This window comes from Microtus ochrogaster, chromosome 16 (assembly GCF_000317375.1).
Source record: "Microtus ochrogaster isolate Prairie Vole_2 chromosome 16, MicOch1.0, whole genome shotgun sequence".
Taxonomy (NCBI): Eukaryota; Metazoa; Chordata; class Mammalia; order Rodentia; family Cricetidae; genus Microtus; species Microtus ochrogaster.
In genome coordinates, this window is record NC_022018.1 from 54,133,904 (window position 1) to 54,154,572 (window position 20,669).

Sequence of the window (20,669 nt, forward strand, 5' to 3'; positions counted from 1 at the left end):
CTCTGTCATTTTTCCATACTCTTGCTTCATTCTCATGGAGTCGCTGGTCCTCGCAAAACTGCAAACCCACGGAAAGGCTCAGCCTAAACCCTACCCAAGCGCTCCGTCATCCGGCAGGTGCCTGCTTCAACCCAATGTCCTTCCAGCCTGCGGAAGTGCCAAACAAACATCCATTTATTGGGTACAGCAGGCATGAGCCTACGAAAGAAACTGACACCATGGGCCAGACAGGTGGCCCATGGCCCATGGGAACAGGAACTCTGAAGTGAAAGGACCTCACTCACGGGCAGCAGAATGAAGCCAGACACCACCCTAACGTGATGACATCCCAGAGATAATACGCACAGTTAAATTACTAAGCCATTATTTAGGATCAAAACACTTCCGTGAAAACTGCACACAGGAAACCATATAAATTACATTTAAGGTCTGCACATGGTTCTTTAAAAAAAATAATAACAATACTGTTTTCTGTACAATGTTGCTTCCCTTTGAACATTCTAAACCCAGGAAACATTTTCCCTTAAATTCCATAAAAGTAGGCAAAATACATACGCAGTATAATTAAAACCCTTCACAAAAATACAAAATCGTGTCGGTTTCTGTAAAGGCACATTTTTTCTTGAATACAAGGCACTCCCAACTGTTTTCAGAAGCTCCTTTATCCCTGGACCCCAGCAGGTGGCAGCATCCTGCTTCTGCTGGACTTGGGCTGTTAAAAAGAAGATGAACGGCAGTGTGCAGGGCAGGAGAGAGGAAAATGTTCCCTCCACCCTCAGCCAGCAGGAGGCTTTCTGGGTATATTAGGCCCAAGGTGCCTCTCTATTGCCCTCTGCAGCCCTGTTTCCCCAGGTTTCTGGATCCTCAGCCCCAAGAACAGGGTGTGAAGGCGTAGCCCATTTCTCTTTGCACAACATCCTTACCTCACCACCATCAGGATAAAGCAGACGGTGGGGGTCTCCCTGTCCTGTTTCTGAACATGGGCCCCTGGCCATGTTAGACTGCTGTCTGAAATGCCCTCCAGCCACGCTGGGGCCACAGTGGCAATTTTAAGGGCACAGAGTGCAGGAGAGAGTGTAGGATTTCTCACAGTCTCAGGTGGGCAGGCTCAAACCAGCCTGTCAGTCCTGGGCTCTGGTGATGGGCCGCTGTTTGTAACTTCTCAGAGCCATTCTGAGGTCCCCATGTGGCCACATCAGGGACTTTTATCCTGGTGCTCCAGGCCCTGAATCCTCCTCAGGCTTCAAGCTGGACATGGGCCTCGTTCACCTGGAGAGTGTCGCTGTCTCCCAGGAGCTCAGTCTCTGGGACAGAGCCCTCCTCCTCCTCTGCTGCTTCCTGCACAGGACCCTGGACCGCATCTTCGGGGATGTTCTGAGCATCCTCAGTGCCCTCTGCGAGCAGGGCTGCCCTGTCCGCCACAGATGTGTTGGATGGCGCTGTGGTGACATAGCCTGTGCTGGTGGAGCCGCTGCCACTGTGGTGTGAGCTCGGCTTGGGGACCATCTGGGGGGGCACCTGCTGTGGGGCCATCTGCATGGGGATTTGGACTGGGTAGAAGTTGGGCAGGTAGGCCCCGTAGGCTGGTACTGGCTGGTAGCCATTGACTGGGATATACAGCTGTGCTGGGGGTACCAAGGGTCTGATCTGACCCTTCATGGGAATGAACTGAGGCTGTGGGAAGGGCTGGGCCTTCTGCTTGGGTGCCATGTAGCGGGCATTACTCACATTGCTGACAGGGCTGGTACTCAGGGAGCTGGTCTGTGTGGTGTTGCTGGCTCCCGAAGTCTGTGCTGAGCTATTGTAGTTGGATAGGTTGCCCCAGGCCCGGAGCCGGCTGTGGATGTCCTTAAATCGGGGCCTCCGGCTGGGGAACTCATTCCAGCATTCAATCATGAGGGCATAGACCCAGGCGGGACAGTCATCCGGGCAGGGCAGTACCTGCCGGCTGCGGATCATATCCACCACGTCCTGGTTGGAGTACCCGCAGTAGGGCTGCAGGCCATAGCTGAAGACCTCCCAGAGAACCACACCATAGGACCAGATATCAGAGTCAACGGAGAACTTGCCGTACATGATGGCCTCCGGTGACATCCAGCGGATGGGCAGCAGCGAATTGCCCATGAGTTTGTAGTAATCAGCAGAGTACACCTCACGGAAGAGGCCCAAGTCTGAGATCCTCACGTTCAGTTTGTCATACACCAGCACGTTGCGGGTGGCCAGGTCTTTGTGGACCACATGGTGGCTGGACAGAAACTCCATCCCCGCTGCAATCTGTGCCACCACATGCACGAAGTCGGGGGGCTCCAGCGCCGACTTCACTGTGCGGTCATCGTCGGTGCTGCCCACGTCGGAGTGTGGTGAGCGCATGACCAGGAACTCGTGGAGGTCACCGTGTGAGCAGTAACTGAAGATCATGCTCAAGGGTTGGTCCTTGGTCACCACACCTAGCAGGCAGACGATGTTGGGGTGCTGCAGCCGTGCCCGTAGCATGGCCTCCTGTCGGAACTCCTCCCGCAGGGGCCCCTCTGCCTTGTCTTTCAATGTCTTGATGGCCACGGCTTGGGTTGGCTCTCCTGGGGCGGGTCCAAACAGGTGGCCTTTGTAGACCTTCCCAAACCGGTCCTCCCCGAGCTCCTCCATGAACCTCACTGTGGACAAACTGATCTCCTTGAGTTTGGCCTGCCAAGAAGAAAAGTCAAACATAACTGTCAATGTAATACCACAGCAGAGCGGCTGGGATCACCATTGTTGAAAAGGCCTTGCTGGTCCTGTCTGCCCCACAGCCCTTTAACACCCTAAGTACAGCTTTGATGCTATGAGGACACCTCCATCTGAAACCCTCCCGGGTCTTAACCCAGCTACAAGTTAGGTCTCTCCAATTGTGATCAAGCCTCTGTGCCCCCACCAACACCTTGTGCACATATAAGTATACATCAGTTCACACTCAAAGCTGAGCCTGGAGCCCACTTTTCCAGAGTCACCCAGGGACCCTAAAGAGGTGTCTGTCACACCTCTCCCAGCACGCCCACATCACAGAAAGATGCTGTTTCTCCCGTAGGCTCATGGAACCCTGCCATTAGCTTTGAGCCTATGGGGATTTGTTCAGTTCAGGGCCTGGCACGAAGCCCACCTCCATGGCAGTCTCAGGCTTTCCTATGCACTAGATGATATTCTTTGGGTAGAAGTGGCATACCCAGGGACATGGACCCTGCCTCTCTCTCCGCCCTGCCTTCTCCTGGGTGAGCTACCTGCAGACTCAAGGCCTTGAGCAGCCATACTCCAGTTAAAGGCCCGTCTCTTCCTCAAATGTCAACCCCAAACCACGGCAAGAGTCCAGGAATTCGTGACTGAAGGGCTCAATGAGCCAGCTCTGTCCCCGGCACCTCAAGAATCCCTTCAAAGTCACCTGAGTGAGAACACTGCTCTCAAAGTCAGTCATGAGTTAAGTAGGCACACATGAGGCCTGGTGAGGCCATCAGCTGCCATATTTCAGCGTCTCCCTTCCCTGGCATCTACAGCACTCAGAGTGGGGCCAGTCATTCAGGGGTGCCATCCCTCCTGATTAAAGGGCTGGCAATTTTCCCTGGAAAACAAAGCAAGAGAAAAGGATCCCCACTCTCAAAAATGCTGTGGTAATCCTCAAATGGAGGAGCAGTCTGAATTCTCCTTTTCAGCGTCACCCTGAGGGCAAAACTGGGGTAGCTCTCTGGGCTGGGAGGTCCTGGGGCAGGTGGAGGAGTACGGCCACAGTCTGAGGTGCTGAATCTATGAACCTGCGCGTTCCCATCTAGTTCAGAGGGGCAGCTGCCGAAAGTACAACCGCTTTTAACTCTAAGCTACCCACCCCCAGGTAAAGGATTCAGGTATGGTTGGCTGTTCCTGGGTGCTGCTCTTTCATTTTTACCTAGGGCTCCTCAGCTCAGAGGAAATTCAGGGCCCAGCATTACAGGTACCCCCTATCCCTGAGCTCGAACCAGGCCACACTGAAGGTGTGTATGTCGGTCAGCTGACACCCCATGCTTGTGCTGGGCCCTGTCGCAGCGAGCCTGGCTGGGCAAGAGCTGCTTCGCTAGGATACTGGACGGAGGACCTGTTTGTGCTGGTTGATGAGAGGCATCTCCATGTCCTGGCTGGGTGAGGCCATCAGCTGCCGGCGCTGTGGAGTGGAGGCCGAAGCCTTCTGTTTGTTGCGGCACATGCACACGAGGAAGAAGAGGCAAGCGATGACCAGGGGGATGGCAATGCTGGGCACCAGGATGTACAGGATCCCCATCTTGCTGCTGTCTCGGGGACCTGGGGACCACAGTGGGGAGGCCATCAGTTTTCAAAAGACACCACCTTTTCAGCTATAAGCTCCCCAACCCCATCCCTCCCACCACTAAGTAAAGTATTCAAATATGACTGGCTATTTCAATATTCTGCTTTCTTTCTTCTTTTTTTCTTCTTTTTTTTCCTTTTTTTTTGTTTTTAGAGACATGATTTCTCTGTACCTTTGGAGCCTATCCTAGAATTGGCTCTTGCTTGTAGACCAGGCTGGCTTCGAACTCACAGAGATCTGCCTACCTCTGCCTCCCGAGTGCTAAAAAGGGCATGCACCTCCATCACCTGGCTTTCTCTTTCATTTTTACCCAGGGCTCCACAGTTCATTGTCCTTGATAACCTTTCCCCTACTTAACATCTGGATATATTTGAACAGTTCTGTATAATGATGACACTTGTAACCTAACAATTACAGATGTGGTTGCTGTAAAGAAGAGAACAAGGAAAAAGAGCAAAGAGGTGTCCTGAGACCTTGTCCTTGTTACAATACACAACAGGGAAAAAGAATTCTAGACAGACAATCTGGGCCAATAAACAAGAAAGACCTTCTGATTTTTCCTTTCACTTTGCCCCAAGGAAGAGTTTTGTCTTCTATATGAAGGACTTGTAGGAAGGTTCAGAGGGGCACACAGGGAGACAGACCGAAGGACAATAGCAAGAAGGGTTGGGTGGGGACTGATGAGCACTGGGCAAGGCATGGCAGAGGGTTGACTGTCCCCAGATGGCTTCCCACCCCCTGTATCACTCTGACTAAAGCCATTGAATTTCAAGAGTAGCTGGTGTGATTTGAGAAATTAAGGCTGAGCCTGCCCCCCCCCCCACACACACAAGAGCATGAGTCCGGCTCCCCAGAGAGCTTAGGGAACCCCCTTGAGCCTGTAAATAATGACATCAGACTTGTGAGCTCTTTAGCCAGGAAGCAGTGAGCTCCTGTGTGGAAGCAAACAAACCCTTTCTAGGGATTGTGGTGTCTGAAAGAGAACACTCAGTCTCTGGTGCCACCTTGGGGAGGAACAAAAATCACTGTACCCCAAACTCAGTCTTGTCACCTGGCCTTCTGAAACAACCGACATTCAATAAGACAAAAATCACAGACAACACCCCTCCCTGTGTATGCATAAGTATGCAGCAACTTCCCCAGAAAGGATCCCAGAATGTTCCACAAGTCCAGAGTGGGGGGAGGGGAGAGAAATCAGACTCCAATTCTGTTTTTATTCTTAGCATAGGTGCGATGATTCGTATCACCAGCCAGACACCTGGGCTGCAAGCCTCTAGAAACCCCTGTGAGACTATCCGGATGAAGGGGCTCTCTTGATTAAGAGAGTTGGTGTGGAAAGACCATTGCCTGGGCTGGGAATCCTGGACTGAATATGATGGAGAGGGCGAGCTGAACCCTGGCATGTCCTCACTGATCCCTCCCTGCTCCTGCTGCCTGTGATGTGCCTGGTGGCTTCAGATCCTGCCGCCCGACTTCACTGCAATGATGGACTGACGTGGGATTAGAAGCCGGAAAAACCCACTCTACCCTAAATTGCTTTTGCTAAGAGTATTTTATCACAGTGCATGCACAGAGCCATGAAACAAAACTAAAGGCAGTGGGGGAGTTTCCACCGCCTCACCCCTGAAACAAAACTAAAGGCAGTGGGGGAGTTTCCACTCCCTCATCCCCAAGAGAAGAAACATGCATCCTGCCCACACAGCAATGGGCTTGTTTGTTTTATATTTGTTTAAAAATTACCAACACAACACATGCTCACTAGGGGGGGGGGGGCAGTATTAGAAAGATGGGAAGGTAGCCGGGTGGTAGTGGAGCACACCTTTAATCCCAGCACTCAGAGACAGAGGTAGGTGGATCTCTGAGTTCGAGGCCAACCTGGTCTACAGAGTGAGTTCCAGGAGAGGCTCCAAAGCTACAGAGAAACCCTGTCTTGAAAGAAAAAAGAAAGAAAAGAAAGGAAAAGAAAAAAAGGGAGGTCGTTATTCATAGAGATACTTGGCACAAAGGCTGCCTTGCTGCTGATGGATTGGTGTTCAAACTTCTGTGTGTGTGGCTCCAGCTGGAGTGTACAAGGTAACTTACACTTAACTCTTCTGGCACACCCAAAGTGCGCTTTCCTAAGGTGAGCCGGGAAATGACTGTAAATAGAACCATATTGTCTATACTCCCTGCTGGCTCTGCAACACAGTAAGCTGTTTTGCTCTGTCAGAACAGATTCAGGCCCCTTTACCTGTATCCCATTCCCCGCAAAGCCATCCGGGCCACCCTGGGGCCTCCCATGACACACTACCTGTATCTGGCTCTCATTAGCAATTCTTCGAGAGGCCCCTTGTGTTTCTATCACAAGAATGCAGACCTTTCTGTAACCCAGGATTCCAGGTTCAATAACCTATATATTTTTCTTTATTTTTAAATTACAAAATAAAAGCTGCTTATCAAAATGTCTCCTACCTGAACACTCCCACAGATCTGAGGAAACCATCATCAAAAGCCCGACCTCCATCTTTCTAAAACTCAGCCCAGGACAACAGCTAGAGTCGGATGGCTGAGACCCTGCATACTCAAGTCCTACTAGTCAGGATTTTCCCCGGCAGGCCTTGTGAGCCCATTTTTCAGAGGAAAGGTTTTACGGAGCCATAGCGTTCCCTCAGAACTAGAATTTTTATTCTCAAGGAGCGTTCCTTCAAGTGAACACATGCTTAAGAGGTGTGGCTCAGTCCCCCCAGACTGGTGATGGATAAAGGCAGTGGCTCCAGGCTCCTCAGACGGGTGGGGCACTCTTAGTTGACTATTGATTTTTAAGAAAATTTTTTTTCGATGGTTCCTTTTTATTTTTTATGTGCATTGTTGTTTTGCCTACATGTGTGTCTGTGTGAGGTGTTGGCTCCCCTGGAACCGGAGTTACAGACGCTTGTGAGCTGCCATATGGGTGCTGGGAACTGAACCAGGGTTCTCTGGAAGAGCAGCCAGTGCTCTTAATCTCTGAGCCATTTCTCCAGCTCCATCAACTGATGTTTAAACCAGGAAATGCATGTCCATCTCTCATTCATGGCATAACAGAAACAACTTGGGGGATGCTGAGACCTGAAATCTACTGTCTCCTTACTCTGTCGTATGCGTGGGAGCCCAGAAAATGGGACAAGGGGAACGGAGAATTACTTCTGCCAAGCTTAGAAAACCCTGGGCAGTCACACTGAAGAGAGAACCCAGGTGTCAAATTGAATATCCCAGGACCACACACACACACAGGGAAGAAGGTTCTAGAATGCAGACAGCAGTTACCACTGGATGGTGAGATTAGAGCTGCCCAGCACAGTGTTCAGACTTTTCATATCCTAAAACATCCTATGATGGTCTGGTATTTCAATTTTCTTTAAAACAAATGATAGTGATGGTAAGAAGGAACAGTAGGGTCCCCGCTGTCCCCTGGCAATAAATACCCCAAACTCTTACTACAGGCAAACTCAACAGCCAACATTTTTTTTTAAAAAAAAATAGAGAGAGAGAATACATACTACACGGGGGTACGGCACACAGTTCCATGCGTACGTTTTTATTCTGCGTAAAGCACCACGGGCCTTCCATCTGGCCCCCGGGGTTCCGGCAGTAGGCGTGGCCTCCTCCCAGCTCTGGGAATTCCGTGCTGGACAGGTGATGACTGTGGGGGTGCTGCAGAGCCCAAGGCTGACACTGGTGGCCTGACTTGGTGGTGCTGGCCATGCCCCTGTAATCAGCGCCGGAGCCGTTGTAGCACTGGTGATCTGAGAGAAGCAGAGTTAAGGGCCTGAGCACCCAGGGACGCTGGCAATCAGGCTGGCAATCCCGTAAGCAGGGCAGCCTGCAGACAGAGCCCTGCTGCTCTCGCGGGGGCGGGGAGGGGGGGAGGATGGGGTTCCAGGAAGGAACGACAAAGTTACTCTGCCTCCTTTCAGGAAATCCAAAAGACTTAGGGTTTGACACATGACCTGGAGAAGGAGCACTAGAAGCAGTAAACCAAGTCCCAAGCCCATCAGTGACATGGAAGGTAAAACAGGGACACATGCAGGAAGGACACCTACTGCAGCTGCTCCAGCCCTGAGACCCGCCAGGCACCCACACCCAGCTGTCCAGGGCAAAATATGCTCACTTGTTCTAGAAGCAAAATGGACCCATATAAACAACTGGGCCAAGTCCCAGGCCTGGTCCTACAACCCCATTGGCCACCTCTGCTGCCCACTGAGAGTCTGGCTCATCTACATGTGAGAACACGCTAGAACCCGGGATGTGCAAGTTAAGCTTCACATGTATTTACTACAAATGCTCTCCTAAGACAAGTCTAATTCTTAACTCAGGCTCCATCCAACTTCGCGAGGTTAGTGATGTTATCACCGTCATAGGCACGGAGAGTATGTGAGTTTCAGCCTCTTGCTTGGGTCACAGCGTAAACCCAATGTCAAGGTGTGGATGTATGCCACGCTGGGTCAAGGACCTGACTGCCCTGGCAAGGAATTGCCACTTTTGTACCACCCACGTGAACTACAGATATTAAATATTCCTGGGGTCCACAGGAAAGGAAGTCGCAGGCCTGGGTCCCCCCATCTGTTTTGGAAGCACCGCTGAAGTCTTCAATGCTATGATGCTGGCAGAGCCATGTTAGATCTACCCTGACTGGCCTCTGTCCCTCCTGCCAGGGATCATGGGGTTGACTAAACTTCCCCAGACTGGAGAAGGCGCGGAAACACGGAGTATGCTGTCATGGAGGAGAGATGGGGAGCATGCCACTGCCCTGTGTGGGCCCAAAGAAAGGCCCCACCAGGTCATATCTCAGAAGAATGGGACAGTCCCCTTCTCTGAAGTCAGACGGTCCAAGGATAGGCGCCTAGGAAAGCTGGTCAGCCCCCATTCCCTTCTCTAGGGATACATGGGCTGTCTAAGCTCTAAGTTGTCCAAAGCAAGAAATCCTTGGGGCTAAGGAGACTAAGGGGTGCAGGAGCCTGGAGACCATTAAACAGGCTAGGAGGCTGGCCCTGCCACCCCAACGCTCTCAACATCGCTTGGAATAGGAACCAAGTCACACTCACTTAGGAAATTCCAGGTTCAAAAAGAAGGACCCAGATAAGAGCCTGGGGCAGTTTAATTCCGAATCGCTAGTTCCCCACCACTAGAGGGCGGTCCTGGGACTGTCTGCACTGTAGGCTCTGGCTGTAGTCCCGGCCCTGCTTTAGTAGGGCATAGGGGCCTTGGGAAGCATAGAGGTGTTTTTTGTTGTTGTTGTTGTTTTGTTTTGTTTTTGTCCTGGACCCTCAGCCGCGCACCCTCAGGACACTCACAGCGACCCAGCCTCTCGGCAGGAATCCCGATGCGCATGCAGTTCGCAGCATCAGGGCTCTCGGGCATGGGCAGCGCCTCGCACTTGGGCAGCTGCAGCCGCATGAGGATGAGCGGGTTAGAGCGGGCGATGGTGTACTCCTGGCGGCACAGGTCATTCTCCAGGACCTCGCACTCATCCCGGCACAGTTCCCGCGGCTTGGGCACCCGAGAGCGAGCGTCGCACAGAGGGAAGACGAAGTGGCAGAAGGATGGGATGGCGAACTGTGAGCACTGGTCTGATAGGTGTGTAGAGGTGCCAATCATGGTGAAGGCAGCTGCGGGAAAAGAGACTCCTGTGAGCGGTAGCGCAGCCCCGCCCCTGCCCGAGGCCTTTGATCAGCCATGCCACCTGGTCTCTGATCTGTCCCATCCCTGACACAAACCCTCAAGCCCCTACCCTTGGTTCTTGATCCTCTCCACCCTCTCAACTGCACCCCCTCATCCAAGATAGCCCCCACTCAGTCCCCACCTCTGGGTTCCCGGACACCTGCTTGACTTCTGCCTGGACTCCTGCAACCCATCATGGAGCTGCAACCCCTAACCTGGATGCCCATCTTGAAACACTGCTCCGCACCCCCATTATCCTATTCCAGACACATACACTTTCTGACAAACTCATGTACACCTGTGCCCTAACAGAATCATCACTCTAAATCAACCAATAGCCTTTAAGATACCGGCCCACTTTGGGCATGGTCTCTGGATTTGGTCTTAGTTCCCAGTGCAAGCAGAGGACTGAGGATCGCAACTCTTTCTTTGAGTTTATCCCCAAATAAATAAACCTTTGTTATACTCCATTCTGGGCTATTGTGGAACTCTTGTATGCCAACACCTCTAAGCTTTGCCCAAACCACAACCTTAGCACCCTCAGTGACCCGTTCTACAATCCTGAACCCCACCCCCCACCTCTCACTTCTTTGGCGATTCTGAGCACTGGACACTATGACCTTCACCTAATTCCAGCCCTGGAGCCTTAGCCTCACCCCACCTAACACCCAGCTCTAGGATTTATCTCCTGAGCATCTAGTATGGGTGTGGGCTACAGCGCAGGCTACAGAGCCTAGGGCTGTAGAACACAGCACAGGAAGAGTCAGGGCTCTAAGCAAGAGGTCGTCTGGGGCAAACCACGCTCACCACAGAGGCCCAGGCGGAGAGCATCAGAGGTGGAGATTAAGTATGCAGAAGAAGTGGGGAACTGAAGCAGTAGGGTTCCTCCACTGGGGCGCACGCCTCTAGTCCACATTTGTGTGTACTATCGGATATGACCAGCAGGTGGCGCTGCTGCCGTTCCTTTATTCCCAGGATTCAGGCCCAGGCCCCAGCTGCAGCTGGTGAGTCTGGTTCCAGCCCATTCTCATTTACTGTATTCAAGTGACAGTTGGTCCCTCCATCCTTTGTGGACCTGTCTCTTTATTTGTAAGGTGATTAGGTGAAACCACACACATTAAACAAACTTCACACAGTACCTAAAAGACGGGTGGGATCCAGCTCTAGGCAGGGAGGGCGCTTCCACAGCCCCTGCCCTCATCTTTGCCCAGTCTGAATGCCATCCATTGGCCAAGCTCCACACAGGATACAGCCATGCAAATGTAGTTGGATAGTTTTACGTCAACTTGACACAGGCTAAAGCTATCTCAGGGGAGGGACCCCCGAGTAAGAAAACACCTCTATGAGATCGGGCTGTAGGCAAGCCTGAAGGACATTTTTTAAATTAGTGATTAATGGGGAGGGGCCTAGCCCATTGTGGGTGGTGCCATCCCGGGGCTGGTGACCTTGGTTCTATAAGAAAGCAAGCAGCACCCTCCATCCACAGCCTCTGCATCAGCTCCGCCTCCAGGCTCCTGCCCTGTGTGAGTTCCCACCTCACAGCTTTGGATGATGAACAGTGCTGTGGAACCCTTTCCTCCACGAGTGGCTTTTGGAGTTTCATCACAGCAACAGTAACCATGACTACGACATGTGGTCTACACAGTTGTGTCCTCGGAAGTCAGCCAATCTAGAGTGACATCACAGTTCTGTGTGTCGGGCTGGGGGGTAGCGCCAGCGTTAAAGAGCTTGCTCAGCAGAAGCCAGGCCCTTCAGATCACCAGAACAGCCAAAAGTCTGTCCCCCGATAAAAAGCCACACATTTAGAAACTCCTTATTCTACATCTTCCTCTGCCATCCAGAAAGGCTCCAGAGTTCGGCCTCGCCTCCGTCTCTTGATCTTCCTGCCTCAGCCTCCCAAGAGCTGAAAGCGCCAGCCTCCACCTCCAATGGCTCACTTGGCCCCTTTTCAGAACAGCTGTGAAGCCAGGCTGCGTGGCTATCCCAGTTTTCTGGTCCTCTCTCTGATCTTGTAAGCAAAGAGGAAGAGATAACGGCATGCAGGTCAGTCATGGGCCTAGCTAGGCTCAGCGTTTGCCAATTAGGAGAATGTCAAATTCATCGGGAGTCTTAAGGGTATCGTTTTGAAAACTAACTCAAGGATGTCAGGGCACGTGGCTTCTTTAATGAAGCGAACCCGAGGAGGCAAACTCGAGTGTGCGGATCTATGAAGGTGAACGCTGCGCCCCAAACCCACCAGCTCTGTGAAAGAGCCTGGGAGGATTTTTGCTTAGGGACACACCCAGATTCTAAAACGTGTGCATATGTTAGTGAGATCCCTGGTGGGGAAACCAGACTCAATACGGAATTTACTTGTTTCCCATCGGCCTCTTGCGCACCGTCTGAGGTGATTTTATATCACATTTTTAATAGATTTCTGCCTGAAAGAGCCTGTGCCTGCTGAACCAGCAAAGCCAGTGGGGAACAAGCTCAGCGGCGTCATGCTGGGTTCTGGAGCTAATGATTCAAAGCCCACTGGAATCTGCGTCTGCGGAGCAGATGGGCCCTGCCTATGCGGAGTCATAGCATGAAGCAATCTGTCACCAAACCCTGAGGCTTTACTGTTGCTTGAGATGCCATTCGAACATGTTTCTGCTAAGAGCGCCAACACTTCCTTCACAGAGGTTTCTCACCTACATGGCTTACGCAGGTCATGCAGGCTCTGTGGGGACCATGGACTCAGCCTCTGTCTGATGAAGAGCTAAACTTATGAGGTCATGTCAACAAGGATGTTTTCCACCTTAAGCTTCATGCCATCCCATGCTACTGCCAGGGCAGGGCTCTGCCGTCCTCTCTCCAAGCAACCTAGGCACCAGACCTCATCCCTGGTTCTAACATGAAACCTGGTCAATAACTCCACAGAAAGCATCCAGCTAAAGAGGGGAGCTGGGTACCTGTGCCCCTCCCCCACAGCTTTGCTCCCTCAGAGTCTGGGGAGGAAGAAGGCATCCTCCTTGGAGCACGGCGAAGAAAAGGGAGCAGGGCTGCGGGATTCCATCTGACTCATTTTCTTTCTAGAGCTTCTTCTGACCAAGACCCCACCAAGGGACCCAAGAGATGGCACAGCAGTCAGTCGGCAAGGTCCTCAAGACACTGAGAAGCACAGCTTCGCTTCCTGTCTGACCTATTCCACCAGACAGACCCAGAACCAGGTCTCCGGAATCCTGTCTTTGTTCTCTGGAGCTAAGGTCTGCGGCTTTGCTGGCTCACTGCCTCATCTCCTCTGCCCATCACTGTCTACTTTCCCAAGTAGCTGGAACCAGACTGCGTACCTGTGGACCAGGCATGGCACAGCTACTGATGCAGGAATCCAGGAAAATCCAGAGCGACATTCAAGCAGATTGAAAGTGACCATGACGTCAGTGCCCCTGACACCCCTGGCCCGGTCGGGTTGTGAATGTGTGTGCATTCCAAACAATCTGTATTTGTTTACTGTGGTTTATGTTGTAATCAGCTGGCCTGGGTACCCTGCCTCTTTAAGAGACAAGCTCCACCTACTCCCAACCCCTCCCTTCAGCCAAGGCAGGAGGATCTCCCACCTCCTCTGAAGTCCCCCCTCCTTCTCTCTCTCTGTCTCTCCTCTTATTCTGGAGAGGCAGCTTCTGCCTCTCTCTTCTCCTCCTCTCCCCTTCCCTTCTCCATCCATAACCCACTAAATAAACTCTCTACCCCAGCTCTCTCAACACGGCACATGTCTGTCTTTCTCCCCTGTAGGCCACTCAACAGGGGACCAACTGCAGCCCCTGAGCCTCGGCTCCCACCACAATGGCTCCCACTGTGATGTGGAGAAGCCAGGGAACCTCAACAGGCTGGTGCCATGTAGCTTGGGATCTCAGTCTTGAAGCTGTGAACCAAAGAAGTGGCAGGAATTAATGCTGGCCTGCACCAGAGGGTTAGCAAGTCACCCTGGCTAGCCATGAACTCCCGCTGGATTATACCTGCCCTGGCTCCAGAGTTTTCACCCAGCCCCTAGGCCTTCCTTTGTGTTACAAATACCTTTTGTTGCCCGACGTGAATCTTGACTGAGAGTTTCCCATGGACACAAAGTCCATGCTAAACTTGATTTAGGGGAAACCTGGAAAGCCTTAGCACCACCTGAATCAAGTCTTCGCACCTGGCATTGTATCCTTGGACGCTTCAGACAGTTTGTTTTGAGATGTGGAAATCTACTAGCTAAAGTGTAAATACAAGAAAAAATAAAGATGCCAAGAGCAGGGAAGGAGAGGCACTGTGCCCCCTGCAGAGGCAGAGGGGTTCATTCTCAATGTGTCCAAGCCTTCATGTCACCAACCCGTGTGAACCCACATACCAGTGACGGGTTACACGTGACACAAAGAAACATTTCTTTATGAAGTGTTTAGTTCTGAGGGAAACGAGACTAACATGCTAACGTAAACACATGAGCTGGGGGGTATTTTAGGGTAAAACCCGTTAGCAAGTGCAACGGTTTCTACGAAAGGCCTTCTATTTCCTACTGCAAGAGACGTCATAAAACACGAGAGTGGCGACCAACTGTGTGCACGCACGGGTACCTGCATAGGTGTTGGCCGTGTCCTGAGGAAACTGTGTGCTCCGTACCTGTGATTCGGTTTTCAATCTCCCCCTGCATCTGGAGAGAGTCCACGTAAATAGTCCGGTTCCCGATGAAACGCGCACAGGCGATCCCCCGGTAGGGCTGGCAGAAGCCATCTTCCTGGTAGTCATCCCTGGGAAGAAACACACCTCTCTAAGTGACTGCAGAGGATGAAACGCTGAGATAAAAGCGTTTTTAACTCAGAATTTTACAAGCCATTATTTTTTTGCTTTATTTTGCTTTATTTGTCTGTTTCTTTCTATGACAGGGCCTTTCTGTTTAGTCCAGGCTAATTCTGAACTCAGGGTGGCTGTGAACTCTCAGGGACTGTCCTGCCTCAGCATCCCAAGGGCTGGGATAACATAGTAGGTCAGCAATTTTTCACTTGGTCCAAATATTCCATCAGCATGAAAAACAGCACACAGTGGCCTGGTGCCCATTGCGTGGCTAACACGGGTGATGCTGACGCACACGAGGGGCTGAGGAGGGCAAATCTTTGTCCTCCACCTTTTTCAGAACTGGGTGTCTGCTGCTCGCTACTGTATACTCCAGGCTAGCTGACCTATCAGCTTCAGAGCCTCTCCTAGCCCCTCCTTCCGCCTCACAAAAACAATGGCTTGCAGATGCACACACTACCATGTCCGGGTTTTGCATGGGCTCTGGGGATTTGAACTCAGGCTCTCATGGTTGCATAGCAAGCATTTTTATCCACAGAGCCATCTCCCTAGCCCATGAGTTACACTTCCTATGATAGCAAGGCGCTGTGTGTTAAAAATTGAGACCAGTGTCCCTCCTCCACGCTCCATGTGAGGCTGAGTTGAGCTTCTGAGGACTGCTGGTCTAGGATCCTTTGCTGAGCATGCCCCTTCCAATAAATCAGCCTGGCGTCTGAAGTCATCTGTAGCCACCGGCTTGTCAGTGGCGATTTGAATTGTTTTTAAGTGTGTTATTTTTTTTCCTGTAATTAGGATAAAGTCTGAACTAGACTTAAGAACATTCTCCTGAAACAGCAGCAGGAGAACTGGGGTACAAGTCAATGGTGCTGGGCTTAGACACACTGGTGCACCTGACTGTGAGCCAGGCGCGGGGAGACAGACGCTCATTATTCGACCGAGGTCCCAGGTCTGCAGATCACCAGGTAAGATGGACTTGGGAATGGGGATTCTGGGGCCACACACATGCAGCTGGAGAAGAGGGGGGCAGTCTTGGGTATGCTTAGTATCTAAATAAAAGTCAGGAAATAGTAGGGCTTAGGACATGGTTCTGAAGGTGACTTTCAAAGTACCGAGAACTAGCTTAGCTTACTTTTGAACCATTCAAAAGCATAAGGCACTTTCTCGAAGCAATGTGACTCACACACCCATGCCCTTCAAGGTTGGCAGAGGACAACAGAATGAGGATGAGGCTCTAATGCTGAGGCTCCAGGGAGCCTCACTGCTGCCCACCCCTAACTGTTCGTGGTCTGAGGGTATATGGGCTGATTATAATGAACACGAGCCACCGCTAAGTTAACACAGCAGAAACAAAGCCAAGCCCACGTATGAAATGTCAGGCATGCATGATCCCCTGGGCATCGTCCCAACTGTACCTGCGTGAGCCTACAGGAAAGGGAGGCGCCACCCTTTCTTAAGTTTTTGTTCCCGACACACACCTTCCTCACCGCCAACCGAAGGCACACAGAAGGGTGGCAAATCCCTCAACCCACCTGTCTTGCGCTGCACAGCCGCAGAAGCCGCAGGCTGCCAGCACCAACATGTGCTCTGAGGACAGAAGGCAGGGAGGGAGTATGGGACAGCCAGTCACCTTCCTGTGTAAGGACCAATAACAGATTCCCCTGATATCACACTCTAGCAGGATGAACTCAGCCTTCCTTGTCAGTCACTGTCCTGCCTTTTACACCTACAGGACAGACCAACCGACCTGAGGGCAGCCAGGAAGGCTGTGTGTCTGTCAAGGAAACAGACCCACAAAGGAGCCACTTAGCAGGACAGACTGGTCACTCCTAGAACACGCAGAGAACCAAGGGATTATTTACTGTAATCAAGTTCACCATTTTGCTTTTCATTTTGCTGAACTGCTGGAGAAATGGTTACAAAGGTTAGTATAAGACTGTCAAAATCAATAGGAAAGCCGGGCAGTGGTGGCGCACGCCTTTAATCCCCACACTTGGGAGGCAGAGGCAGACAGATCTCTGTGCGTTCGAGGCCAGCCTGGTCTACAAGAGCTAGTTCCAGGACAGGCTCCAAAGCTACAGAGAAACCCTGTCTCGAAAAAACAAACAAAGAAACAAATCAATAGGAAGGACGAAGTAATGGCCACAGAAAGGGCCACCACCTCAGTGACAGGGATACAATCAAAGACAGTTCTCTGTCCACCTATGGCAGCCACCAGAGACTGGAGTTAACAACTTGAGGGAATGCTCATCATAGCATGAAAGATTTCAATTAGGCATGATGATAACCTAGACCAAGCAACCTATTTACAATATGGTGAGTATAGTTAAGAACAATGTATAATTAAGAATTGCTAACAGATTTTACCTGTTCGTGTCACACACACACACACACACACACGGTAATTATGTGAGATAATGCATATACTAACTGGCCCGATTAGGTCATTCTACAACATGTAAATATATCAAGACATCATGCTGTAGTCTGTAAACACATGTAAGGTTTTGGTGCTGGGGTCTGACCCCAGTGTGTTTTGTATGCTAAAACTTCTACTGTTGAGCTACACTCTTAGACAAATTTTAGTGTTTATTCTATTTATTCATTATTTTGTGTGGTGTATCTGGAATCGAACCTAAGGCTTGAGAATGCTAGGCAAGGGCTCTGGTCATTTTGTTTTAAGTACAAAGTCTCACAAAATTGCCCAGGCTAGCCCTAAACTCCTTCTGAAACCCAGGCTAGCCTTGAACTCTCCTCCTGCCTCAGCTTCCCACATGGCATGTATTACAACCCTGTACCAAGAGGCCTGGCTCTACACGTTTTCATTTGGCAATTTAAGAATGAATTAATTACATTCAAAGTCAGATTGACGCAGCACTAAGTTAAGAGAATAACTAACTCACCCTAATATTCTAAATCTGTGACGTCATCCCACAACAGAAAATCTGTTCTGGAGCAGAATGTTACCATTGTGAAAGCTACAGTCACCTTTGTATCTATATTGCTAGCTGTAAACACTATACAGGGTAAACACTGTAGGTATCCACACCAAAGTGTTTCGGGACAGGTGTGAAGCTGTCTGCAACACACTGTGAAGTAAGGAAGAAATCGGATGGATGGATGGATGGATGGATGGATGTATGGATGGATGGATGGATGGATGGTGGTATAAAGATACAATAAAGCCAGCAGATTTGTGAGGGCTTGGTTGTGGCTGGTAGTGCCTGCATGCCTGCTCTAAAACTTCCCCCAACACCTCGTGTTTAACATATTGCATCATAAAACATTGGGGATACTTTAGAGCAAGGCAGGAGGGAGCGGTTTTGAGAGGAAAACTCATCCTCACCCACTGCTCTGTGAATTCACTATCAGTGCAACCTAAACAGAGATTAATCAGGGTAGATCAAGGAAACTGGGATATTCCGTAAAAACACACAACACGAAAAGCCCAGGAATTCTTCATAAACAAGGAAAATGTTTATTGCCACCTAGGGGTTGGCTAAATGGCTCAGTGAGTAGAGAGACCTGCCCAAGTCTGAGTTCTAATCCCTAGGACCCCTAGGATGGAAGAAGAGAACTAACTCCTCCAAGTCACACTGTGACCTCAACATGTTCATCACCTGGTGGGTCCCAAGGCCATGTGGAAATGGGAACCAGTGAACAAGTTCTGCTCAGAGATCTGAAGGGCCTTATCGGGAAGGATGATTGCCACTCAGGCAACGGAAAGAGTAACTCCTCAGGCAGAGAAAAACCTAGAGAGCCACAGTGTAGAGACTTCCCAAGTGGCTGGCTGCAGAGGAGTGGTGTTTTACAGGGAAATTCAAGGCCAGAATCCATCAAGAGCTCCCTAAAGACCCATGAGCCTCAGCTCCTCCTTAAGACGGATGTGAGAACCTGCTTCAGAGGGGTCCTAAGGCTCAGGGTACACCTATAAACTGCAGGCGCACGGGGGGGGGGGGGGGGGGCAGGGATACAGATCAACGGCAGAGCCTGTGCAAGACCCTGGGTTCAATCTTTAATCCCAGAAAAAAAAATACAGGAACTGCTGATTGTGGTGCTAGATTGCAAAATGAGAATGAATTCCACGTCCACAAACACCCCCGTGGGAATCTGGTGATCAGGTTTTGAGATCCCATTCCGTTGCCCTGTGCAATCATGGTAGCTGAAAGCAATTCACATCTGTTTTTACGATACTGTAAGTTTCCCAACACCAATTAAACGCCCATTTATCTGAGTTCCGAGCCAGCTTCCAGCAAACTCAGGAGTATAGGCACAGCCATTGTAGGGTTTTCACCCTGGATTCTCACGTTAAGAGAAATGCTCAGGATGTCAGTCGAGTGCCCGGAGATGGATACTTACTGGAAATTGTGGTTCGGGCTGTGTGTCGGACCTAAAACATCAAACAAAAAGACAAGTTATTCACATGGCCAGTGATAAACACGGGCAGCCCAGCAGCTCCTCTGTGGCCAGCTGTTCTCAGGCTTCGGACTCTCCTTCCACTTGTGAGAACACGCTAGTGACATCAGACACCCTAGAAACAGAACTTTCTGTATATGAGCACAAGTGGGCAGTTTTCCTGTCCCTGCTCGTTCCTCATCTAAACTTTATCCACAAAAATCTGTTCCACTCCTTAGAGCTGGCTCTAATGTGAGCCCAGATGACAGGCCCAAGACATTCATTGCTGGATCAAAGAGGGATCACTGCTGCCATTTTATCCTATTGCTCCATGTGTATATGTGTATATGTGCCCTATATTCCTCCCCAGGGGAGCCAGCTTTGTCCATGTATGATGGGTGTGCACTTGGGAAAGAACCACAGAAAAAGCAGCAGGCAAGCCCTGGCCAGTGCAGTGGAGCCATTGCGGTCTTAGGCTCTGGCCTCTGCAGTCTGTGGCATTGTCACCAAAATCCTGCAACCTGGTGTCCGGCCGCGTGGCCTTGCTAAACTCATCCCTGCTCACCTTGTGTGTCTGGGGTGCTTTCCTGTGGCCTGTGTTTACAGACTGCTCCATTTGTGATTATTCTCCTTACAGACCGTAGACAGGCTCAGGAGCTCCTAAGCTCCACAGGGGAGGCCCCTGGGGTGTTTTCCTGGATTTCTGCTGACCTGTGCATGCTCAGCTACAAAATCCAAACACATCCTGTGCTCCGCACTGACGACGCTACCTGCTAGCATCCGCCTCTGCTGTCCCCACTCACCGAGCCGCACATACAGAACTCCGGTGGCCGTGATGGTCTTCAGCCCATTGGTAGCCACGCACTGGTAGTAGCCTGTGTCTGTCGTGTCCAGGTCTTGGATCCGCAGCCTCGAGCCATATTCTGTCTTCCGGATGATGACTCTGCGTGGCTCTTGCACAACGGGGGCATCGTTCTTCAGCCACCGCACGTTGGGGGGTGGGTTTCCCGCCACCTTGCAGTGTAAGATGGCTGTCTGGCCCTGGACAATGGTGATATTGTTGACTGGCTCCAGAAAATTCAGGAAGTAACCTGCAGGGGATGGGGTCACAGAGTGCAAACACGGTAAGGTCAGGAAGAAGGGCCTGGGCTCCTGCGAAAGATCGTTGAGGGGGACGGTGTCCGTTCTCATTTGCACACGGCACTTCCTAAAATACTGCCTGGAACACTGAGTCAGTAAACTCAAGTGATGGCTTCTGGGGACACACGGTCTGGTTTGAGGGCCACTGGTCACACTTTGCCATCCTATTTGCGCATGGCAATCTTAGACGTGATCTGGCCTTCTGTATTTTGCTTATGACTGTTTCTCTGACAGGTCTCACTCTAGCCCAAGCTGGCCTGGAACTCACAGCAATCCTCCTGCCTCAGCCTCCCAAGTGCTGGCTGGAATACAGGTTTTGGCATGAATGGCAAGTGGTTCTGTTTTAGAAGAC

At 51.0% G+C, this 20,669-nt stretch overlaps 1 protein-coding gene across 1 annotated transcript in view; it reads right to left on the bottom strand.

Annotated features, from left to right (window-relative positions):
* Positions 1–291: 291 nt before the first annotated feature.
* The window catches only part of Ror2 (receptor tyrosine kinase like orphan receptor 2), a 172,880-nt gene continuing 152,502 nt past the window's right edge, over positions 292–20,669 (bottom strand). Inside the window, exons 3-9 of the mRNA XM_005355185.2 lie at positions 19,981–20,268; positions 19,142–19,172; positions 14,615–14,742; positions 9,631–9,945; positions 7,837–8,082; positions 4,094–4,296; positions 292–2,682 (exon numbers count right to left, since the gene is read on the bottom strand). Of these exons, the coding sequence (XP_005355242.1) occupies positions 1,237–2,682; positions 4,094–4,296; positions 7,837–8,082; positions 9,631–9,945; positions 14,615–14,742; positions 19,142–19,172; positions 19,981–20,268 (2,657 nt within the window). The 3' untranslated portion in view covers positions 292–1,236. The remainder of the gene's footprint in view (positions 2,683–4,093; positions 4,297–7,836; positions 8,083–9,630; positions 9,946–14,614; positions 14,743–19,141; positions 19,173–19,980; positions 20,269–20,669) is intronic.